Below are 26,135 nucleotides of genomic sequence, written 5' to 3' on the forward strand. Positions count from 1 at the left end.
AGATATAGAGATAGAAGGTGTATGGATTCTAACCCTAGAACTCAAAACCCTAAAAATGGCTGTCTAAATATCTCTCAAGTGTTTCAAGTCTCTAACCCCAGCAACAAGAGAGAGCCCCTCTCTTTATAGAAGCTTTTTGTCTTGTAAAGCTTACAAGACAAGCCTCATAAGAGGGAGATCCCTCCATACACGTGTATGGAGGGGAGCAAAAGCAAGACAGCTATCTTAAAATATCTGCAAAAGCAGATGCACAGTAGTCGGCCGGCCAAAAATGCCATTTTGGCCAAAAATAGTGCCGACCGGCACTAAACAGTGCCAACCAGCACTAAAAAGTGCCGACCGGCAATATAAATTGCCGGTGGCAACAAAAACCAGCCGGTGGCCTCTAGCCACTGCCGGTGGTGGGTGGGGATGGTCCACAAGCCCCACCCTGCCTCTCAAAGGCAAGATGCAAGTGTTTGGTGTAAAACCAGACACCAAACGGTCGAGTTCGAAGATCCTGAGGCAAGGCGCGTAGCCGAGACCTCCGGGAACTCCAAACGAACACAAACATGGATGATCACCGAGTGTTCAAACGGTGATGTCCAAGTCTTGGGGACGGTCAAAAATGGGATGTCTACAGAATGCTTTGACATTTTGATACAACAATTTATTGTAAAATAGTGATACAACATCTATTAATGAGAAAAAGCCACCTGCGAATTTTGAACTACCTTTGGTGTTGTTATGTTTTACAGATGTGAATGTTCACAGTTGCACCACTAATGTGAATGTTCGCATTCACTTATGATATCCATACTGCTGTGTTGTTATGAGTGTAATTTATGCGATTGTTTGAACCCGATTATTCTATAATACACATATTTTGTGCAAGAGTGTACACTTGGTCTACATGACATCATTACAGATCACATACACGTGTAAATATTCTCATTTGTTCTTATTCATAACAGTTGTGAATGGTATTCTTCTCTGCCAAATGTGAACATTCACTTATGATATTCATATGCACTAATGTTTTACAGATGTGAATGTTCACAGTTGCAACACTGATGTGAATGTTCATACTCACTTACGATATTCATACTGCTGTGTTGTGATGAGCATAATTTATGCGATGGTTTGAACCCGATTTTTCTATAGTACACATATTTTCTGCAGGAATGTCTATATGACATCATTACAGATCACATACACATGTGTGAATATTCACATTTGTTCTTGTTCATAACAGTTGTGAATGTTATTCTTTTCTGTCAAATGTGAACATTCACTTACAATATTCATATGCACTAATGTTTTGCAGATGTGAATGTTCACAGTTACTATAATAATGTGAATGTTCATATTCACTTATGATATTCATAATGTCGCGTTGTGATGAGCATAATTGATGCGATTTTTGGAACCCGATTTTTCTGTAATACACATACTTTATACAGGAATGTACACATTGTTTGCATGACATTATTACGGATAACATACACAAGTGTGAATATTCACATTTTTTTTTCATTCATAACAGTTGTGAATGTTCACACCATGTCAATCTCTATGCATGTGAAAGTTCACATCACAGCTTATATTCATGTTAACATTGACAACAATAAGGTAAAAAAGTTCAACCCATGTGCAAGTTTTCACATAATATGATTCTTTTACATAAGTGTGAATGTCCACATCATGTATTCATCATTACAACTTTAACAAAATATCAGTTTCGTACCCAAAAAGAAAAAGAAAAAACACAAATGAAATACTAAGTTTGCCAAACCATTATTTTGCTTGCCAACACAACACAATCTTATTTCAAAAATGAATATAAGAATCCAATGTAAAACACAATGTTGAAATGAAAAATGTACGTCCTATATCGGCTCCTTGCATGATTTTCGATTATGGCTCCCCAACTTATCACATCTCCCGCACTTTATTTGCTTCAGTTTCTCACCCCTTGATGGGATCCTATTCTTTTTTGGCCTTCCGGGTGGTCTTTTCACAATTGGCAGGTATATAGTGAAGCCCGTGGGATCAAAAGGCGGCTTCTCCACCGATGGTATAGGGAATATGGCATCCGAATAGGCTGCACAATATGTCTCTACATTAAAGTAATGTTCCACACAATCATTGAGATTGTAGCGGCTCTTCTGAATGGCAATAACAACATGGTTACATGGGAATCTGTTGATTTGCCATTTGAAGCAAGAACATGTACGCCTCGCAACATCAATTGTAACAGATGATATTAAATGAACTTCAAATACATCCTCATTGGCTTTGCTAACTTGCCAAGACCTGCTGTCATTGAACGAATCCATAAGCCTTGTTTCGAATGTAGGACAAATAAGCTCATTCCATTTGTTTGCTTGGTGCCGTGCAGACATTTGCCGCATCAACTGAGTACGAATTGTGTCCACCATTTAAGTGATAGGAAGATTACGTGCTTCTTTAATCCAGTTATTAAATGACTCCGCCGCATTGGAAGTCATCTCCTCATAACACATGCCCCTGCACAATATCACAAACATTTTACAATACGGAATTTAACAGGTCTGAACATTCACGTTGACAGATGTGAACATTAACATCATTCGCAGTGAACATTAACATCAACTTAAATGATAGACAGATGTGAACATTAACATCAACTTAAATGATAGACAAATGTGAACATTAACATCAACAAAATATGACAGATGTCAACATTCAAATCTGTAATACATTGCATGACTGTTTGACAAATTAACAGATGTGAACATTCACATCAGTCATCATTAACAGAAGTGAACATTCACATCATTTACATTGAACATGAAACACAATTAGAAGATTGTTACCATTCTAAATTGAAAATTCGCATCGCTACCATTCTAAACTTGACAAATGGAACACTTTAGGAAACTATTATTACCTGAAGTATGAATTTGCCCAGTGCTCAGGTGACAAGTCCTTGAAAAAATTATGTGCTCGTTGTTTACCCTCCTCTTTTAATTTTGTAAACTTTTCATGGAACCCTACCACAGTTGGCTCGTAAGCACAGTCACCCAAACTACTTACCAGATGATCCTTGAATCCATTATCAATTCCTTTCATCCAGTCTCTTAAATTGCTCTTCAAGTGTTGTAAGCAATAAGCGTGATGAGCCGATGGGAACACCTGTGGCATAGCTTCTAACAGACCAAGATTACGATCCGAAATAAAAGTAATCTGGCGCTTACCATCAACAACCTTTCCAAGTTCATGCAAGAACCACGACCAATTGGTCGCGGTCTCTAAATCAACAATCGCAAATGCAACAGGAAACAGACCTACAACACAACACCAATACACAACTGTTCACAATATTCCAAAGTGAATAGAAAACAATATAAATGAAACAGGTCATGTGAATGTTTATATCTACATTGCCCTATTACTATTGTTATTTTTGGATTCAAGTTCGTAAACATCAATGATGTGAACATTCACATTAACGACCATTAATAATTCATTGTGGATTGTTGAGTCATTGATAATGTGAACATTCACAGTACTGTTCATTAGTGGATCAGCTGAAAGGTAGTATACATTGATGTGAACATTCACATCAGTGTATAATAATGTGAATGTTCACATCACTGTCATTAGCAGACACAGATGTGAACATTCACATCAGTGCATACTAATGTCAATGTTCACATTACTTATAATTTCTCAATCACTCATTTGTCCAGACTATGCTGCTCAATGTGAATATTGACATGAATAGACAACTAAAAAAAATACTAACAATTGTTTCCGTCTTTCGCCATTGCTGCAAGTAGCTGACCTTTGTACTTTCCTTTGAGGAATGTTCCATCCAAGAATAATAAAGGCCGACAAGAATTGAACCCAGAAATACATGCAGCGAATGACACAAAGAAACGTCAAAACTGTTGACTACTCGCATCATAGTCAATATTGACATAACTCCCCGGATTGTACCGCATCATAACATTTGAATACCACCGCAGCTGGTCAAACGATAATGAGTGATCTCCATAAATACCATCATTTGCTTTCTCCACACCTAACCATACGACATGGTAACTCACATCTAGCCCATAATCCCTCTTCAAAATAGTCACCACATCACACGGCTGAGTCAACGGCTTGTCTCTCACAATTTCAGATATGGTACTCGACACCAAATCCGAACTAACTCGCGGATTCTTCGATGTTCAGACATCCGTACCACAACTATGCACATCACTAAACCTCTTGATGTAGAAAACACCATTTGCTCGTTGTGCTCTACAATGTATAGCTCACAAGCAGCCTCTCTCCTCCCGCATCGCACACACAACAGTAACTTTTGTTGTCTCGTTCTTGACGTACGTAAACTGAAACTCACATTGGATGGCATACTTACATAAAACATCACGAAATTCTTGTGCACCTCTAACAAACCATTGTCCCACATGCGTAATACCATTTGCCCAAGGGGCTGACAACAACACATTCTCCTTATGGTGGCAAAATCTCCTTAGTGCATCAATTTTTTCCTCAACCCCCACATGCAGCGATCCCGTACTTCTTGACTAACCAATATCACTTTTCAACTCAACCACCACTTCTACATGTTGTACCCCCATTGATTTAGCAAGCAGTAACATGTTCTAAAATTCTTCCTCATTGTCCAAATCACACCTATTAATCCCAGGTAGTTTACAGAACAATGAAATAGAACCAGCAGACAACTCATCCCATTTTTCACACAAACACTCCACCAAACGAGAATAACACAATGTGCGAGCAACATTTATTACATTTGTATTGCAACCATATGTACACACCAACATCATAAAGGTATCCATCTCCTATAAAAATACAAAAACACAACAATGAACAGTAATCAAAATCGATATGAAAATTCACATTGTGCAAAAATTAGATGACTATGTGTACAATTCAAGTGCTAAATCCATAATTCACATTATGAGGATGTGAACATTCACATTGATACATATACATATTCTTCAAATTATATCACCCACGCAGAGCCTCATTAAGCAAACATCAAAGTAAAATGAGAACATCAACCATATTCACATAATATTAACAAGATGTCAACATTTACATTGACACATATACTCTGAATTATATCACACACACAGAGCCTCAATAAGCAAACATCAATTTAAAATGAGAACATCCACATTCTTCACATACTCCACATTAACAAAATGTAAACATTCACATTGATACATATACTCTGAATTATATCATCCACACAGAGCCTCATTATGGATACATCAAAGTAAAATGAGAACTACACATTCTTCACATAATCTGAATGAACTCCCCTCCACAGGACCACGTAAAATGCATATAATCAAAAAAACAGAGCATCTGATCCATATCAATCCAAAAACAGAGCATCTGATCCATCATACGAATGAAACCATAAATTGAACTTGTATTCAAAACCAAATTGATACTAACCTTAATCATGCAATCCTACAATCGTCCAGAAACTCAAAAATAACTGATTTGAACTAGTTATAGTCCAGAAAATGTGACAATCGAATACCCTCCTCTTCGTCGTCTTCACTCAAAAATTACAGAACTAGACTACAACAGTAAGAATGAAACCCTAGCACATCCAAGCCTTGGAACAAGCATGCAAAATAGAAACGTATCCCTCCGAACTGGAATGATGATGAAAAGCGTAAAATAGAAACTGCCAAACTGAATCAGTGAAGAAACAGGCACGTAACATGTATTAGCACTGTATATATATATATATATATATGGGGGCAAAATAGTCCAGGTAAACATATTAAATTAGAAAAATGGACCTTATAGAATAAAAAAGAAAAATTTATGAGACTAATCATGTTATAATATTCTTTTGTGAACCTTATGAATTATAACAACTCTAAAATAAATTTATCAATAAAAATGCCAAGAAAAATCCATTATTGACCAGCAGCACTTCCATCACTCTCCCACCATAATATAGATCAGCTCCGATTCATACCACTAAAACTTGAGCACTAGGAGCAGCTCTAATTACGTGGCATCCAAGAAGGAAGGAAAAATGACACTTTCATATTACAGTGCGTGTGTTTCACGCACTGTGATAGGAAAAAAAAAAAATCCCGCTCAAAAATCTGATAACAGAGGAGAAGAAATCGTGTTTCAACTCTATTCCCACTGAAGCTGTGATCGGCGTCCCTCTCCTCCACCGTGTAAATTGTAACGGGGTTTCCACCGCCGTCCCTCTCCTCCACCATCAAGCGTTCATTCGCTATCTCCGTTTGCAGATTTTGTGTCCCTCTCTATCTTCCCTCTCTTGGTCAAGCATTTGCAGATCTCTCCCTCTCTTCGTTCAGGTCAATTTCTGTCTGGTTGTCATCCCTCTCCTCCACCATTTAAATTGTAGTTGTATTCTGTAATGAAATATATATATATATATAAACATACGTTGAAGAAATTTTTATAATCTGTTAAACATACATATATATATATCAGATTATAACATACATATATATATATATATATATATATCAGATTATACCAAACATATATATAACAGATTATAGCATACATATAATTTGTTATTGAAAAGATACCTGGTAACTGGTAAGCATACATATATAATCTGTTATAACATACATATATATATATATATAAAACAGATTAGAACATACATAAATTGTTATAGTCTGTTAATTTTTGAAAGGGTAATATGTAATAATCTATTGTTAATTTTTTGTATAATCTATTGTAATGAAACATACAAGAGCTTGCATCATTGAAAGGGTAACTGGTATAATTTGTTATTGAAAGGGTAACTGGTAATGAAATAGGTTATTCTATTATTCTATTAAACAGGTTATTCTATTAATCTATTAAATCATTGATTTCCTATGGTGTTTTTGAATGAACAGAAATGGAGATTGGTTCGAATAGTGGTTAATTAACAGATAATATGACAGATTATAATATGACAGATCATTGTTAATATAACAGAGGAGAAGAAATGCAGATTATAATATGACAGATCATTGTTAATATTAACAATGATCATTGTTAATATAACATACATTGAATGAACAGAAATGCAGATCTCTCCCTCTCCTCCATTTCTGTTAATATGACAGTCCAAATCTGTTAAATTGTTATAAATTGTTAATCTAATTTTGGACAGATTTTGGGTTAATCTGGTAACTTGCATTGTTAGAAATTGTTAGAAATTGTTAGATTTTGGGTTAATCTATTAAATTGTTAGAAATTGTTATAATCTGTTAATCTGGTAATTGTTAGAATTTGAAGCTCTTACAGATTAGAAATTGCTACAATTTGAAGCTCTGTTAATTTTTGAAAGAGTAATATGTTATAGTCTCTTGAAAGGGTAATATGTTATAATTTGTTCAAGAGCTTGCATTGTTAATCTGTGTGTATATGTGTAAGTATAACAGAGTAATAACATAATAGCTTGGTTCTATTATTCTATTAATCTATTAAATCATTTGATTTCATATTGTATTTTTGAATGAGCAGGAATGGAGAATGGTTCGAACAGTGCTGAGAATCCTTTATTAAATGAGAGTGAAGAAGCTGAGGAACCGAAGAGGGGTATGTGTTTTAGCTCAAAGCAAGAAGTGCATTCATTTTATGCGAAATATGCGAAACATGTTGGATTTTCCATAGCTTATAAAACTCAAGTTTGTGGCGATGATGGGGAATTAAGATATTTTGGGATTGAATGTTCTCGATCGGGAAAGAGAATCAAAAAATCAAAAGTAAACCCTCTAAAGCCATCTTTGTCTACAAAAATTGATTGCAAAGCAAGGGTACGGGCAACCTTACAAAAGGATGGGAGATTTATGTTAACCACAGTTAACCTTGACCATAACCATGACTTGATTCCCACCGACTCACGTCATTTTGCAATGAATAAGAAGATTCTTACTCCTGTGAAGAGAATATTAGAAATTAATGATCAAGTAGGGATTGGGGTGTCTAGAAATTATCACTCAATGGTTGTTGAAGCTGGGGGTTATGAGTCATTAACATTTGATGAGCGAGATGCACAAAATTACATTGACAGAGCTAGAAAATTAAGGCTTGGAGAAGGAGATTCCGATGCACTTCAAAAATATTTTTTGAGGATGCATGCACAAAATTCGAGTTTCTATTATATGATTGATGTTGATACTGACTTTCGCATAAGAAACTTGTTTTGGGCGGACGCAATGAGTCGGGCGACTTACAAAGAATTTGGAGATGTTGTTTCATTTGACACAACTTACCTCACTAATAAATATGATATGCCATTTGCTCCGTTTGTAGGAGTTAACCACCATGGACAGTCGATTTTGCTTGGTTGTGGGCTATTATCTAGTGAAGACACTGATACATTTGTTTGGCTGTTCAAATCATGGTTAAATTGCATGTCAGATCATCCCCCAAAAGCTATAATAACTGATCAGTGCAAAGCTATGCAAAATGCGATAGAAATTGTCTTCCCCAATACTCGACATCGATGGTGTTTATGGCATATCATGAAGAAAATTCCGGAGAAATTGAAAGGGTATTCCCAATATGAATCCATGAAGATGGATTTGCAAAATGCAGTGTATGACATATTCACAAAAGATGAATTCGAGAAGAAATGGAAAGAGATGATTGCAAAATTCAATCTTTATGAGAATCAATGGTTGGGGGTGTTATATGATGAGCGACAGCGATGGGTTCCTGTTTATGTCAAAGATATTTTTTGGGCTGGCATGTCAACGACACAACGAAGTGAGAGTATGAATGCATTTTTTGATGGATATGTCAACCCAAAGACTACATTAAAATAATTTGTTGAACAATATGACAATGCCTTGAAAAGTAAGGTAGAGAAAGAGAAGAAAGCTGACTTCAAGTCTCAGCACAAAGTCTTTGATTGGCTAACTGTGTATGGCTTTGAGAAGCAATTTCAGGATGGCTACACCAATGCAAAATTTAAAGAAGTTCAAGCAGAGATGAAGAGACTAGTTTATTGTCAGCCGTTTATGGTCAAAGAAGAGGGTTCAATTTGTACATATTTTGTAAAGGAAACTATAGTACTTTTTGGGAAGATGAAGCATGTGGACTTTGTTGTCTATTATAATTCGACCGAATTTGATGTGCAACATATGTGCTGGTTGTTTGAATTTAGGGGCATCATGTGTGCTCACTCACTCGTTGTGCTCATTGCAAGATGCATAAATGAGGTTCCACATAAATACATTCTACCACGATGGCGAAAAGATTTGGATAGAGGGTACACATGCATAAAAACCACATACACTGGCTTTGGGGATGATTTCAATGCAAAGGTGTATGAGAAGATGAATAGAAAATTGGTTGGCATTGTACAATTTGCTGGGAACTGTGAAGGGAAAATAAAACTTATCGACCGTGGGTTGGATGAAATCAAGGCAAAAGTGATGAAAGATGATGAAGGTGGTGGGAGTAATGTAGCACCTTCGACTAGTAATGTACCACCTATTACTAGTAATGTACCATCTTTCCCAATTGGCAGCATTAATAGACAGACAATCAGTCATACCAAGTTGCTTAGTCCTTTGGTTGCTCGGTGAAAAGGTCGTCCAGTTACTAAAAGAAAGGTTTCCAAAGTAGATCAAATAGTGAATCGGTTGAAGGCAAGCAAAAGAAAACATAAAAATCAAAGGTAAATTGGTATTCATTACTCTCTATTCAACTCATATTTTATTGTAATCATGTCATACATTTGAGGCATTCATTAACTTTTATGAATATAGGGTACTAAGGTGCTTGGAGGTGAAGGTGAAGGTCAATGTCAATCTCAACCTGAATGTAGTGTACGTAGAGAGCTTTATCCTTATGTGGTTGGCATGGAAAATAGTATGTGTGTGCCGGTACGTATACATCATAGGATTTTACATTGAGCAATTTATGTTATTCTCTAATTTATTTTAACATTTCATTTTAATTGAATAGGGACACATGGTCAATGCTATTGGAGGCACATCTCTCACCCCGACAAGTGTGGACATTATGAGAAGACAAAGTTTCATAAATCCCCCAACTCAGATTTATGGAGTTGGCACATCGTTTACCCCGTCGGACTGTATTGGAGGCACACCGGGATTTATGAGAACTCAACAATCCATGACTGCTACGCATCACATTTATGGAGCCGTACCATCTTCATTTGTTGACCTCAATGTACAAATGAACCACAATGACCATGGCGATAGTTTTCGTTAGTTGGAAATTTATAATTGTAATGCCTTTTATGTTACTAAAATTGGAGTTTATTTTGTTTTGCATAATTTATTTAATATATTTTTGGATTGTTTAGTTTCTTAATTTTTTGGTTGACAACAAATTGATGTTGTTCCCTACTTTGTTGTTATAGTTAATGTTCCCAATTGATGTTATATTTGCGCTCTGTCTGTTACAAATCTGTTACAGATTTAATGTGTTCCAAAAAACTTTTGTCCAAAATGTGTTCCAAATCTGTTACAAATCTGTGCGAAAAATCTGTTACAAATCTGTTACAAATCTGTGCGAAAAATCTGTTACAAATCTGTTCAAAAATTATGTCTGTATATCTGTCTACACCCAAATGTGTGGAAAAATCTGTCTTTAAAAGTGTGTGAGAAAAACCTATCTTCGAATCTGTATTTAAAAACCAGTGTGAAAAAATTGTGTTTTCAAAACTGTGTGAAAAACCAGTGTTCAAAAAAGCTGTCTTTAAAAACCTGTGCAAAAATCTGTCTTCACAACTATGTGAACAAAACTTGTATTCGAATTTGTCTTGGAAAACCTGTGTGAAAACAAAGTCTTCAAAACTTTGTGAAAAACCAGTGTTGGAAAAATCTGTCTTCAAAAACCTGTGTGGAAAAAGCTGTGTTCAAAAACCTGTGTGAAAACTAGATAAACATAATCTGTGTTGGAAATGTGTCCAAATCTGTCAACCTGTGTTCAAATACACAAGAATGTATGTTCAAATCCACAAGAATGTATTTGAACAATCTGTGATGCACCTGTGTTCAAATACACAAATCTGTGAAGCACCAGACAAACAGAATCTATGTTTCAAATCGGTCCAAAATCTGTCGAAATATGTGAAGAAATTCTGTTCATAATATGTGTTAACAAGCTGTCCAAATCTGTGAAGCACCTATGTTGAAATACAGAAATACATAAACAGAATCTGCTATGAAAATTTGTCCAAATCTGTCAAGAATGTGAGAACAAATTTTATTCATAATCTGTCAACATAATCTATGTTCGAAATCAGTCCAAATCTGTCAATAATCTATGTTCAAGCAGACAAACATAATCTATGTTCGAAATCAGTCCAAATCTGTCAATAATCTATGTTCAAGCAGACAAACATAATCTATGTTCGAAATCAGTCCAAAATCAGTCCAAAATCAACCCAAAATCTCTCCAAAATCAACCCAAAATCTCTCCAAAATCAGCTCAAAATCTGTCCAAAAACTGTCCAAATCTGTTCATAATATGTGTTCAAACAGACAAACAAATAACTTTCAAGCTTCCAATCAGATAACAAACAATCCACATGATTACATATTCGTAGTTGTCAATCCATAATTGTAATATATCATAAATCTTCATACATATCATCTTCATAATTAATACAACACCAATTACATGTTCTAACTTGTATAAAAATTATTACATCTTCATAATTAATATCACACCAATTACAAGCAAGATGAAGATCCCATTAATACAACACGAATTTCTATTTATGTCTCTTTGCAATTTTTGCATCTGCGCATTCTGAAATTGATGTTGTTCGCTTTGAAATCGAAGATGTTCGCCCATACTTTGAAGTTGTTCGGTGACAGTCGGTGTATTATCCATTCGCACTTGCCCTTCCTCCGTACATTGTGAATTTGTAGGCAAGCACCATGCAATAAACCCACTGCAATCGGGACAACAATAAAATAGCTTATTCTTGTTTCGTTCCGTCTCCGAAATTCGAATGATTGCTTTTTTCCGACATTGAGGACAATTTTTGTTGCAATACGTTAATTGATCTGAGGTACTGCCGTTAACACTTGAAGTTGACATCTGCAAAAATATGAAGCGAATTATGAAGTTGACATTATTACCTATAAATGTAACATCGATTGCCATATATACTTAATTCTATAATCTAACTCATATATTGCTCATTCTTATTAGTTATGTACAGAAATGCAATACTTAGATGAAAGGGCCAAAGGGTTAGTGTTATTCCCACAACAAAATGAGGTTTGGATGGTTGAGCAATATTGGTGTCAAGTTTTACCTACCTAAATGGTAATTAAATTAATTATTAAAAAAAAATCAGTTAACCCAAAAAGTCAAATTCCTATGTGCTGGCATTTGGTACTAGGTTAGGATTATAGTTGGATAATGATTCACATGGATGGATCATGCCTATGGCTTGACTAATTTTTCGGATAGTTGTGGTTATGGGTTCCAATTGTGATTCATTCTTTTATATCTGTTCATCTTTTTCTTTTTTAATAAAAATTAATTCATAGTGTAGCCTAGTTTAAGGAAAGAGAATGTAGGATGGATTACAAAGGCTAGAGAATCATATTCCATATCAATGCAGGTACTTATTGTGGCTGTGCTCTGAAATTATTCATCAAATTCTGAAGGTAGTGTGCTAAATTTACTAATTACTTAGTAAAGTAAAGAATTCAATCAACTTGGTAAATGTATCGGATTTCGTTGGTTTGCATCCAGCAACGGGAATGTCTTGATTGTTGATGAGTCTTTAGGCATTTACTTCTGATAAATATTGTGAACAATGATTCTTCAGGAAATTTTCTGTGCAAATTGACAGAATAGTGACCCTAAGTTCTATCAAATTCATCAACTTTAATTGAAAAAAAAAAATATAAATCACAACACATTTCAATTGAAGTCACTTTGTTTGGAGGAAATAGAACAGTGTAAAGTATGTTTGTAATGGGTTACCTCAGTTTTGGATTGATGATGTATTTGATATACTTATGCTGTTTTTTGTAGTTAGTGCTGCTGTTTTTTGTAAATGATAAATCCAAATCAAACTTCCTATTGAAAGAAATAGAATCAAACAGAAAATGGGCATTTATAACAAATTTATCTTATTTTACATTCTGCAACATTTGAAAGGATAATACCTAACTGCAAGATCAATATTTAAAACCTTCACCATATGAAACATTGAACCTTAAATCATTCATACAACAGAAAAGGCTAAACCTTTTGCAGCACAAATCATGCCCAGATTTCACTGTGGTTGCACAGCATCTTCTAGCCACTAATTTTTCAAATTTAGCTCTACTTACATCTCTCATAAATCTTATACATATATATCTATCATGAATTGGAGTTGTCCCCCAACACAGCTTCATCAAGTGTCATTCTTAATTTTCACACTACTACTATCGCAAATCATGCCCTCTACAACCCCAATGTATGATTGAAGCCAACACTACGAAAATTGGTCACACTATCAAAAGTTTTGAGAAATGATTCAAATCACAATGTTGTTATATATGACAAAATTACATTACAAGATTTCAAAACTTGATCTGAAGTAGTTGGGACAAGGGATGAATAAAGGTTGATTGAGATACTTAAAGCCTAAAGCTATTAGAGTTTTGGTAAGATGAAGTAGTTGGAACAAGGGATGAATAAAGGTTGATTGAGATAATTAAATCTAAAGCTATTAGAGTTCTGGTAAGGTAAAACATAAAAAGAGATCCACCACATGTAGATGTTGTAATATAAGGAAACTTGGAATTATGAATTACAAATGATCATACATTTCCTTAAAGAATAGAAGTTCAATATTATATTCTTAATTTCTTGGAGCTTAATAATATTAGACCATGCTACATTGATTAATTGCATTTGAATTATGTAAAACTATAAAACTTGTAACAGTACGAATGTAATTTAGATCAACCTCTTAATTAATGCATTATGCAGCATTAGTAGATATAGACATGTAATAGAGACATACCGACAAGAAACCATTCATGCACACATTAAAATATGTACTCTACTATTGTTTATGTAACTCTTTGATCCCAAAATTGATAACCCACCTCCATTTCTAATTTTTGTTAAATCCCAACAGATTTGGATCTTCATCTATCCAATGTCTTAATGCCACCACATAATTAATTATGATTTGTTGTTGTCATAGATGACTCAAGGTTCTTCCAAACAACCTTGACAGTCTATGTCTGTGGATAGTGAGGCAAGCTTCAATTTTTTACTAGCCAACAAAAGCCAATGTGGCAGCAATGGCGCAATACAGTGGAGGCAAGAGCTACTGACTCTTATGAAAATTGGTACAACAAACATATATAAAATAACAATTATTAGATCAATGTTCGCCAAAGATGTGACAAGATAACCAAATTTGATGGGAAGCCCACACTGGCATCACATGGCTCATCAAATTGTTGTAACAGAGAGTCCATGGCTCAATTATGTTTCTTTTCATGAGGTATAACATATATACACAAGCATACAGGTTGTATATACCATCACAAACTTGAGCTTCTCTGTGAGAATAAGAAAACCATTGTATTATATTAAATAGCCAAACAAATTGTAATTTATTAGTGAGGTAAACAAATGTATTATATAGTGAGGTAAACAATCGTATATACACTGATACATTTGTATATACAAATGTATAATATTTCTTCCAAACAACCTAGAACAATCGTATATACACTGATATATTATATAGTTTAAAGAGTCTATTAGAATCGTAATTTATTAGTGAGGTAAACAAATGTATAATATTTCTTCCAAACAACCTAGAATAGTCACCATCTATCTTGAACAAATTAGGGCACATATATATATATATATAGATGAAATCAAAGTGAAATCAAAATCAAAGTGAAATCAAAGTCAAAGTCACAATTTGTCTTCAACAAATTAGGGCATATATATATATAGATAGATATATATATATATATAGAGAGAGAGAGAGAGAGAAATTATTTCACTGACTTGTGAACACAGATCTGTCGAGAAAACACCACTAATCGAGAGAAGCGAGTCGCGAGTCCGATGGGAAGAAGGAGAGAGATTCTGCGCTCGTCGGGTCGCCGGGCGTCGGGGTTGGAGAGCCAGGTCGCCGGTGTTGCAGAGCTTCGCTCGCCGGTGTTGCAGAGCTTCACTCGTCGGGGAGGTCGCCAAGGAGAGGCACAACAGTGAAGAGAAGGAAGAATGGAGAGAGTTTGAAATGAAAATGAATTTGAAATTTGAAATGAATAAGAAAGAGGGAGAAACGGGCGAGTTTGCATCCGTTTTCCACGTAGGCAGCCACGTCATTAGTGGTAATTTAGTGGTCAATGTTTAGAGGTCGGGAGCATTTTTCAATATAGATAGACGGAAGCGGTAATGAGAATCGGTTCACTGTTGACCACAGATTTTTATCCTTGACTTCTTTGCAAGCTGCAACTACACATTTTTTTATTATTATGTCCTCTCAAAATATTAAATCACTATTTTATTTTTTATTATCTTAAAATATTAATTAATTTTTAAAAATTAAAAATTAAAATAATATAAATGTTTTATTTTGTTCTTTTTTTAAATTCATTAATTATGACAATTGATATTCTCAAGAAAAAGTCAATAATAATTTTGAAAATTTAATACTTTTAAAGTGTAATTGTATTTTAAAAAAAAAATAGATTTCCCAAAAAAGATAAATATTTTGGAACAGTCTAATTATTATATATAAATACATTTTTTTCGGTGGTGCTACACACATCAATTGGTATACCAATTAGTATACTAACATATATTATGACATTGTCATTTCAAAACTATGACCTCACCCATTTTACAAATTACAAATATTCAAAATTATTAAAATTATGCCACATCATCTGCTAGTACACTAAATGATATACCAATTGGTGCATATAGTATTATTCTTTTTTATCACTGAACACAAATATATTTATTAATATAAACCTCACTATTTTAGTGTCTAATAATTAAAAAAATTATTACTCTAACTAATATTTAAAATTAAAATGATAAATTACAAATACACCCCCTAAGGTTTGTTTAAAATGCAGATTGCCCCCTGTGATTTAAAAAATTACAAATATCCCCTTATTAGAATTTTTATTTAACAAAATTAACTAAAAAAATAAAATTCATAATTTCTCTCATATTCAATAATAAAATTACATAAATTATTAATTGAAACATATTTTTAATATCATTAAACTGTTAATTGATTTGATGATTTATTAATAAAATGGATAATTTGTTATGAAATTAAAAACCTTAAGGGGTGGAATGTAATTTTCAAAATCACAATCTCAGGGGGTGTATTTGTATTTTTAATGTTAGCGATGTGTAAAAATGATGATTGGTTAATGATGAGAACAGATAAGAGAGTGGAAGAGTTGTCTTAGCCTCCGTTTGGGAAGTGGGTTAGCTTTTTGGCTTTTTGACTATTTTAGCCTGGGCTATTTTAGCCTGGTTTGGGAAAGACTTTTTGGCTTTTTAATTTTTTTAACTTTTTTCGTAAGAGAGGATTGTAATGATTATAGATTGGATTTGATGTTTTGTTTTTTGTGATTAAAATAGCTTATTTTGTTTTTTGTGACTATTTTATCCAAAAAAGCCTGACTTTTTTCTTCCCAAACGGAGCCTTAGATATTCTATAGACTGTCACCTCATTAAATTTAAAAAATAAGTCTAATTTTTGGATTAAAAATAACACTCTTTAAAATTTCTTTAAAATTTCTGCCTAGAAATTTATTAAAAAAAATTAACGCATAGTCAAGTTTTATTTAAATATAAATCTCATTATTTTAACAGATAAATTTATGTAGCTTTATCATTTATGCAATATCAAATTGAAATGTAATCTTGGTGGCTAAGTTTTTTTTTTTGGGTAAACATCTTGGTGGCTAAGTTACTCCAAGGAAGGTCCATCTATAAGAATCCAATCCACCAAGTCAGTAAAGAAAACCCAACCTCTCAAACTTGCAAAAAGATACTACATCAAGAAGAATGTTATTGTAATGGCAGAGGAAGTGAAGTTGTTTGGAGTTTGTGGAAGCCCATTTAGTTGCAGAGTAGAGATAGCTCTGAAACTAAAGGGTGTTCAATATGAATTCATAGCAGAAGATATACACAACAAAAGTCCTCTTCTCAAGTACAACCCTATTCACCAGTAGATTCCTGTGCTCTTGCACAATGGAAAACCCATTATTGTGTCTGTTTTCATTGTTGAGTACATTGATGAAACCTGGAAAGGCACTACCATCTTGCCTCAAAATCCTTATGAGAGAGCCATGGCTCGTTTTTGGGCCAAGTTCATAGATGAGAAGGTATGTTTACATCTTTTCTTCTCTTAATTTTATAGTCCCCTATCTAGTTTTGGTTGGATATCAAGTTCATTTGAAAGGCCTAAAACAAATTTTGCAATTTTGTTTTGGCAAGTCTAGTATGAGGAGAGAGAAAGTATAATACAGTTGATTCATGCATATATCTTAAGGTCAGTGAGAGTAATTTATTTTGTTGATCCTCTATACTGATGAAATCTTACTCGCTAGCAATAATTTTAAATTAGTACTTAATGTAAAGATAATGTTGTTAATAACTTAAACGCATGTACATAGGTATGTAACACTTATTTAAAATATTAATCTATAAGTGACATAATATATACCTGTGACACTAAATATTTTTTCCTAGTATGAGATCCTTTGTACTCAAATTTTCAATTTTTTTATTTTAATGCATTTTTAATTGTAGAATCATATTTTTAGATTTTTGTATTTCAAGATTTTTATTATATCTTCCAGCTGAAAAATCTTTAAGATAGAGAGATTTAGGGGTTATTTGAGATGACCTAAATAAGTGTACTTTTTATTTTTTTCCGAAAAGATGTGCAGAAAAGTAGAGAGGTAATGTAATGAAAAAAGATAAAAAGATGGATTATTTTTGAGTTGCCAAACTTGGCCTTAGGGGTCGAGGATGTGACTATTATAGAAGTTAACCTCATAATTCCAAAATTTATGAAGTTGTAACCCTCTTTTAATGTTTATACAGATGAAATGTTAATGACTAATTGAACATTTCATATCCATTGCAGATTTGCTACTTACTAGCAGAATAATGGTCAACAAAAATGTTCAATTAGTATTAGGGTCACTTTGGGAAGAAAATATATAGTTTACGTATAAAAGAAAATTTAAAACAAAAATTCAAAAAGTTTACAAAAAAATTAAATTATTCGCATTCACCATACTTTTGCACATTTTTTATGTAAAAAACCAAAAAAAAAATTCAAATATATTGGTGTCGTTTGGTGACACTTACGTTTTTCGTTTTCTGTTTATATTTATAAAAATTTTAAAAATTCAAATAAAAACTTGTTTGGTAAAATTTTTGATTTATAAATCAGTGGTCTCAGTTTATAAATTTGGCCAAAAAATGAAAACACAAAAAATGTGTTTCCGTTTTCAGTTTTCAGTTTTTTTTGTTTTTACCACCCAACACTAGCCACCTTCCGCCACCGTCTTCCGCCACCACCCACCACCCACCACCCGCCACTACCACCCACCTGACACCCACTCGCCACCACCACCCACTACTCGCCACCGCCATCACCACCATCCACTTGCCATTCACCCGCCACCACCCACCGCCCGCCACTACCATCCACCGCCCGCCACCACCACCCGCCACCTACTTGCCACCATTACTCACCACCCACCTGCCACCACCATCCACCCACCACCACCATCACCCACCACCCACCCACCTACCACCACCACCCGCCACACACCACCACCACCCACTCGCTACCACCTACCACTCACGACCGTCACCCGCCCACCCACCACCACCACCACCACCTACCATCCGCCACCCACCCGCCACCACCACCCGCTCGCTACCACCCACCACCCACCACCGTCACCTACCCACCCACCATCACCACCCACCACCCACCACCCACCGCCATCCGCCACCACCCATCGACATCTGCCACCCACCTGCCACGACCACCACCATTCACTCGCTTCCACCCACCACCCGCCACCGTCACCCACTTACCCACTACCACCACCCGCCACCACCACCCACTCGCTACCACCCGCCACCCACCCATCCGCCACCACCACCCACCCACCAGCTACCCACCGTCACCACTTTCCACCACCGTCTTCCGCCGCCACTTGCCACCACTTGCCACTTCTCACTCTTTTTTATATTTTTAAATTTTTTTAAACATTTTGTCAATTACCAAACGCGTTTGTAGTTTATGTTTTTTTTAAAATAAATAAAAAATAAACAAAAACTAGTTTATAAAATTTTTGTAAATATAAACTGAAAACGTAAACGTTACCAAATACATCTATGTGTTTGGTTTGAGTTTTCTAGATTAAGTTTTTTGAAAACTAATTTTTTTGATTTTCGTGTTTTTTTATTTTTAGTGAATATTTTTAAAATTTTAATTTTTTTTTTACTTTTTTAGATGCACCTTACTTAGATGTATCTAAAAAGTAAAAAATTTGTAAAAAAAATATTTTTTTTTACTTTTTAAATGTATTTATGTTAGGTGTGTCTAAAAAGTAAAAAAATCGCTTAAAATATTTAAAAAATTCAATAAAAATACAAAAAATACAAAAAATAAGAAAGTAAAATTTTATGAAAAGTGTTTTTGAAAAAATAGAACCAAACAATTTTATATTTTACTTAAAAAGTCACTTCTCAAATAAGGCGTAAGGCCGAGCCCAATTAGGTTCAATCTTGACCTCCTAAATTTAGACCAACAATGCTAGGGAGACCGGGAAAATTACCAAAATTCAAAATCTATGTGAACTAAATTCATTTTGATGCGAAAATATTACGCTAAGTTTGAATCTACACTACACACCTTATTTTTTATCAATTTTTCAAGATATTTCTTTGGGCTCCCTAAGTTTTTCAATTTTAGGCAATGTTAGTCTAACCATTAAATCATTAAGGTCATCGCCCAAGAACCTATCTTTTCATAAAGCCGCAAATTTTTAAGTTACACACCAATTTCTCATATCAACAATGAAGATAGATAAAATAAAATAAAATAAAGTTAAAAAATATATATATATGCTAGGATTGGGCTAAAAATCTACCATGGCTCAAATGGTACATTCTGAGTCCTTCCATTGACTTCAAGCACTCCCATCACTTTTATACAAATTCACACTTAATTTTATACTTTGGTGTATAGTGCTTGCAGCAATTTGGAAGGTTTGCTCAAGTAAAGACAAGGAACAAGAGAAAGACATGGAAGAAGCTCGGGAGCTCCTGAAACTGCTCAAAGGTCAACTCAAGGAGGGTAAGAAACCGTTGGTCTTCTAGACATTGCGGCTAGCATCATAGGGTTTTGGGTAACAATGGCAAAGGGGCGGGGCGGGGCCGGGGATCACACTCCCCGTCCCCGATCTCTGATGGTCAAATTTCCCCCGGCCCTAGCCCCGATCCCCGACGGGGAAGCTATCACCGCCCCCACCCCTGCCCCCTAACGGGGATCGGGTTTCCCCGACCCCGAACATTCCCTGGCCAAAAATAAAAAATAAAAAAAACTTTTAGAAAATACATCAACGTCATCATCATCTGAAACAAATGTAGTAAAATTAAGAAAATTTGTGTATAATTAACCAGTGCAAAAATTTGTGTAAATCAATGCAAAAATTGTGTATAATGAGAAAAATGTAAATCATCCAAAATTTGTGTATAATGATCTGAAATTTTTGTGTAAATCATCTGAAACAAATGAGACAGATCTGAAACAGAAATTTGTGTATAATGAGACAGATCTGAGACAGATCTAAACCAGATCTTAAAAAAAAAAAAAAAAAAAAAAAAAAAAAAAAAAAAAAAAAAAAAATCTGATGGGCAGTGCGAGACGTGGTGGTGGTGAGAGAGGGAATAGATGACGACAGATCTCAGATCTGGTTTGGTGAGTGACGAACGACGAAGGAGATCGGTGACTGACGAACGCGAGAGTGAAGTGGCGGTGCGAGCTATACGGTGACTCTGGCGTCTTGGACAGTGGCGGTGGCGCCGCTAAGGAGGAGGAGATGTGCGTCTTGGACAGTGACTGTGACTGAGTAGAGAGTGAGTGTGTGTGAGAGCAGAGCAACACAGGAAGTGACATAAATCTAATACATTGGTTTGGTATATTATAAATATAATATACGGACCGGTTTGGTTTCTTATTATTATTATATATATATATATATAAAGGGTATAAAAGTAACTTCACTTCGGGGAAATTTGGGGACGGGGATCGGATCGGGCCGGGCCGGGCCGGGGATTAAACACTGATCACCGTCCCCGGCCCATGACAGATTCGGGATTGATTTTCAAATACCGTCTTTTCCCCGTCGGGGGTATTTTTCGAGAAAAAACCGCTCAAATCGGAATCGGGATCGGAGATCCCCGTCGGACCAATTTCGAATTGCCTTCCCTAGTTTTGGGTTAGAGTCACTGACGAAGCAGTGGGCATAGAGCTTTTGACAAAAGAGAAATTTCCCACTTTATGCAAATGGGTTGACGAGTATGCCAACTGCAATGTTATCAAAGAAAGTCTGCCTCCCAGAGATCCCCTACTAGCCTTTTCAGCCTTCGTTTGGCATGGTTTTTGATTTTTTTTTTGATTATTTTAATCACAGAAAAGTAAAATAGATTTTTTAATTTAATAAGACAAAATATCACTTTCAAACCATAATTATTTTATTTTTTTTCTCACAAAAATTAAAAAAGTCAAAAAATCCTATCTTAAACGAGATTTTTTAATCCCAAGCTAAAATAGTAAAAAAATCAAAAAAATCAACCCACTTCCCAAACAAACTCTCGGTATTCACCTTGAAATAACGAAGCATCGTGCACGAAAAAGTAAACATGAAAGTGTGCATTGGGTCTCTTTTCTCTTTAATTTATTGATGTTGTTGCCTTTGCTGCTCGTAGTGTGAAATTGCCACGAAAATAAAACTCTACATCATCAAATTGCGGAAAGAGTTCTCTTTTATGTATTTATGTTCAGAAAAATGAGTGGCAGTACTAATTAGTGCCACCACTAGTATATGGCAGTAAGTCTCACCCACTGTCACAATACTGTTGTGTCTGTTTTTTTTTTATTATTATTAAAAAAATAAATGCTATATCATTAGTGGTTGCTTTAGAGCACCACATTTAGTGATTTCTAGCATTGTCCTTAAACTTTTTTTTTTTCTTTTACTGGCTGATGAGATCAACTAACGTCATTAATATTATTTTTGGTTAGAAATAATCATAAATCATAGATAAATTCAAAGTGAAGGTGGATGCTTAGAGATGACTCAATCTTTAAGTTAATGATCTTATTGCCTAAAACTCATCAAAAAAAAATTTAAATTTTCTTATTAGTGAATGTCTCAATTTTTCAAACCTAATAAGATATTTATATCCAATAAAAAGACAAAAAGACAGGGAACATGTTCCTCCACCCTTGTCGTGTTAAGTTCGGATATGAATATTTGTTGTTAAGTTCGGATATGAATATAATCTCAAAGAAGATATCTACAAAACCAAGAAAAGGAAAAATATACTAATTGAGAGAATTTAGCCAAACCAAAATCACAAGTGTTATTCAAATACAGAGTGTTTGATCATTAATTCCCATTTAGTCTTAAAAATAAAATTATCATCATCCATAGGAAAACCCCATAAATACAGAACTCATATATAGCAAGAAAAGGGAAACTACTGTATGTAGAGATACGAAAATAAATTCTTCAATTTTGTAGATCAGTTCTTGTGAAAATCTGAGTCCTTGACTATGGTCACAGGGCAAGCTGCATTTGTCAACACATAGTTTGACACACTTCCCAATATTATCCTGTTTGATCATCATCATCATCATCAACATCAACAACCCAAATCAAACACACCCATCAATATATGTGTAACAGAGAGAGAGAGAGAGAGAGTACCTTTGGATGGTGCCAAGTCCTCTGCTTCCCATGACCAAAGAGTCCAGCTTCAGATCTTCAACAGCTTCACAAAGCTTCTCTCTAGCATCACCCCAGTACAGTTTTGTAACAACGTTTACCTACAATCATATTCAATTCAATTCAATTTAAAATCACATATATTTATATATATAATTATGTTTTATAATCATAAAATTTATATAAAAAATAAATCAAGAACAATTTGAAATTATAGGGATAACAATTTGGTCCAGTGGTTCTACACACTCCTTCCACACAAGATGTCTAGGTTCGAAACTTGAGGGCACAACTTTCTTCGGATAACTACACTATCTTCCTGTCGCAAAACCCTAAGACCCTTGTGCAATGGGTGTAGAGCACACGGTTACCCTAACGGAGGATTCCTTCATATGAATTGGGTTAAATCTAGTTGTCAATCACCTTGTGCAATGGGTGTAGAGCACACGGTTATCCCGATAGAGAGTCCATTCCTATGAGTTGGATTAAATCTAGCTGTCAACCAATTATACGGAGGCCAGGCTGTAGAAGCTATGATACCCCCACAAAGCTTCCTTTTTTTTCTCGTTCAAATAAAAAAAAATTTCTATTCCAGAATTCTATACAAAAATCATATTTATTTGCATACATGTACATTTATGAGGGTCTATTTTCCATTTTTCAATTGGTAGGAAAGGAAGGATGTGATTTTAAGTGGGTGTTTGGACACATACAAAAATGCCAATTTTATTTATAAAAATAAAAAATAAAAAAGTTTACAAATTATTAAATTATTTTCATAATTTTAAAAAGTCAAAAATTATATCAACTCTTTCACTTGCCAAAAAAATATTTTTTTAACAATTTTTAAAACACTTTCTTTTGAAAAAATATTTTATTTACTATCAAAATTATTGAATAAACAATACATTATTAACATGAGTATGAGCCCCACACTATCTGCCTCGTTCCATACGTATAATGTGTAATTTTTATATAGTTTTGTTGATTAGTATTCTTTTCTCTTTAAAAAGTTAAAAAATATAAAAGAATAAATTCTAAACACCCACTAAAAATATCAACCGCCATGCGAAATACAGGCCAATTCATATACACCGACATAAACTAGTGAAAAAGAAATTGTTTTTCACAATAGGTATCAATTTAAAGTTAATCAATAATGCTAAATTTTATGAAAGAAATATAAGATGATTACAACTTACAAGTCATCTTCTAATTTTTAACCTATTTTGAATCATATCATGTCTCATATTTTATACATTTTTTTTTTTAAAAAAACACAGTTAAAAAAAATTAAAAAACCAGCTTTTAACTATTTTTTCAAAACAATCCATAATTAAAAGTTTAAAGAAGATTTTTCATCTTTGATTATTTTGTGGTATTTATTATATGTGTAATTCAATAAAGTTAAAAATTTCATATAACTTTTTCTGATATTTCTTGCCTAGCATTACTCGTAGTTACTCATAGTTGATTCATAAATTTCTTTTTGGCAGATGATAATTATAGAAAAAAGATTCATGAAATTTATAGATTGATACTTTTTTATTATTATTATTATACTATGTTATGCCGTGATCAATTTAAATTCAATTAAATTTGATACCACAATTTAAAACGTTAGGCAAGTGGGGATCATTTATTTATTTATTATAAATTAGTGAGGAAAGAACCTCTTTCTGTCTAGAAGCAGTGTCGAGCATGTCAAGAACTTCCATGTCAGTTTTGACTTGGTATTTGTTCATAATCTCTGGTTCACGAAACTCCGACAATGGAATCAAAGCTAACAAACACAAAAACAAAAACCCAGATCAGTTTTCAATCAAATCATATCAGAGATTCAGATCGAGCAAAAATCGATATAAAAATGACGATGAAAGAGTGAGTGAAAAAAGTACTTACGAGAACCAGACTTAGACCAGAGAAGGGTTCGAGACTCGTCGAGAGAGTGAGTGCTGATATGTACGATGTAGAGAGTATCACCTTTGTCAGCCAAGTTATCAATTGCCCATTGCAGAGCCATCTTGCTGCTCTTCGAGAAATCCATCGCCACCCCTACTTTCCTGTCTTTCCCCATTTTCTCTCTCTACTTTCTTCTTGAACTAATTCCTGGCCCCTTTATCAGAGGAACAGAATCAAGCTTTGCTTTTGCGTGTGAATTGTTGAAACTAAAAAAAAAAAAAAAAAAAAATGGTTTAGAAAAAGAGAGAAACAAAAACAGAATCTGTTGATGAGATTGGGTTTTGTGTTTGCTTTGGAATGGTGTTTGATGCTTGTAACTTGTAAGCATTAACTCTGTTTTTACCTTCTATTTATAGATAAAGTGGAACCAGCTAAGCAACCCCGTTTCTGATCTGGATCTGGATCGGTTATTGAATTTAATTATAGAAAATCTATACTATATATTAAGTAAAATGGGAATTTTTAACCTCAAGACTTGTAGAAGTTTTAATATCTCAATCTAAATTTTTTAAATTTCTTATTAAAAACAAAAACTCAGCATTTATTGATTTAGGCAAAGTTTGAGAACTTGTAAAAAAGTTAAAAAGTCAAAAAGTTACTCAAAAAGTTAAAAAGTTAACACTATTCACCAAAAGTCAACAATTATGGCTGCACAACTCTCAATTCGAATTTTTCCATACAAATCAATTTTTACAATTTTTTATTACACATTTTTTCATAAAAAATCAAAAAGTTAACCCAAACATCTATATTTTCAACCTCAATTTTTTAGTCTAAAAAAATAAAAAGTACACTTATTTAGGACACTCCAAACAACCCCTAAGAGTCAAAATTTCCTGATCAGCATTTATTAACTTTCTTCAATCCACATGTCTTTTCACATGCCTGCATTTATTGATTTGGTCAAAATCCCCTTATTAGCATTTAAAATCTCCTCATACAAATAATTATAGATACAATCCGTATATAATTGCTGCAGTATCTTTTTCAACTTCTCTCATACACTATGATTAGTAATAAGATTGTTAAATTATTTTTATAAAAAAATTTAAAAAAATATAATTTATATATTAAAAAAAATTTAAAACAAATATAAATATGTATAATTGTCCCGTGCATAGCTGGATT

The 26,135-nt window shown here is 34.0% G+C and overlaps 3 protein-coding genes, 1 long non-coding RNA gene and 1 pseudogene across 4 annotated transcripts; 2 read left to right on the top strand and 3 right to left on the bottom strand.

Annotated features, from left to right (window-relative positions):
• Positions 1 to 1,868: 1,868 nt before the first annotated feature.
• On the bottom strand, positions 1,869 to 2,420 carry LOC145800368 (uncharacterized). The gene has a single exon (XM_082890030.1). It carries the CDS (start codon positions 2,418 to 2,420, stop codon positions 1,869 to 1,871), a length of 552 nt encoding a protein of 183 aa, XP_082746156.1.
• A 1,586-nt stretch (positions 2,421 to 4,006) lies between these two features.
• Positions 4,007 to 9,599, top strand: LOC145800369 (protein FAR-RED IMPAIRED RESPONSE 1-like). Its single transcript, XM_082890031.1, has 3 exons — positions 4,007 to 4,064; positions 7,528 to 8,781; positions 8,875 to 9,599. The coding sequence occupies exons 1-3, from the start codon at positions 4,007 to 4,009 to the stop codon at positions 9,597 to 9,599; spliced, it is 2,037 nt and encodes a 678-aa protein (XP_082746157.1).
• A 1,994-nt stretch (positions 9,600 to 11,593) lies between these two features.
• LOC145801618 (uncharacterized) lies at positions 11,594 to 15,381 on the bottom strand. Its single transcript, XR_014343242.1, has 2 exons — positions 15,037 to 15,381; positions 11,594 to 12,093 (listed from the first exon to the last, which is right to left on the bottom strand). It is a non-coding gene; the product is annotated as an uncharacterized LOC145801618 (long non-coding RNA).
• Positions 15,382 to 17,038: 1,657 nt separating this feature from the next.
• On the top strand, positions 17,039 to 21,701 carry LOC145800370 (putative glutathione S-transferase; annotated as a pseudogene).
• Positions 21,702 to 22,680: 979 nt separating this feature from the next.
• On the bottom strand, positions 22,681 to 25,397 carry LOC114267510 (universal stress protein PHOS32). The gene is made up of 4 exons (XM_028208550.2): positions 24,948 to 25,397; positions 24,719 to 24,828; positions 23,028 to 23,146; positions 22,681 to 22,933 (listed from the first exon to the last, which is right to left on the bottom strand). Exons 1-4 carry the CDS (start codon positions 25,120 to 25,122, stop codon positions 22,843 to 22,845), a joined length of 495 nt encoding a protein of 164 aa, XP_028064351.2. The 5' UTR covers positions 25,123 to 25,397; the 3' UTR covers positions 22,681 to 22,842.
• Between the last annotated feature and the right edge of the window lie 738 nt (positions 25,398 to 26,135).

The sequence above is a fragment of the Camellia sinensis genome, chromosome 10, assembly GCF_055761805.1.
Source record: "Camellia sinensis isolate YWXY chromosome 10, ASM5576180v1, whole genome shotgun sequence".
NCBI lineage: Eukaryota > Viridiplantae > Streptophyta > Magnoliopsida > Ericales > Theaceae > Camellia > Camellia sinensis.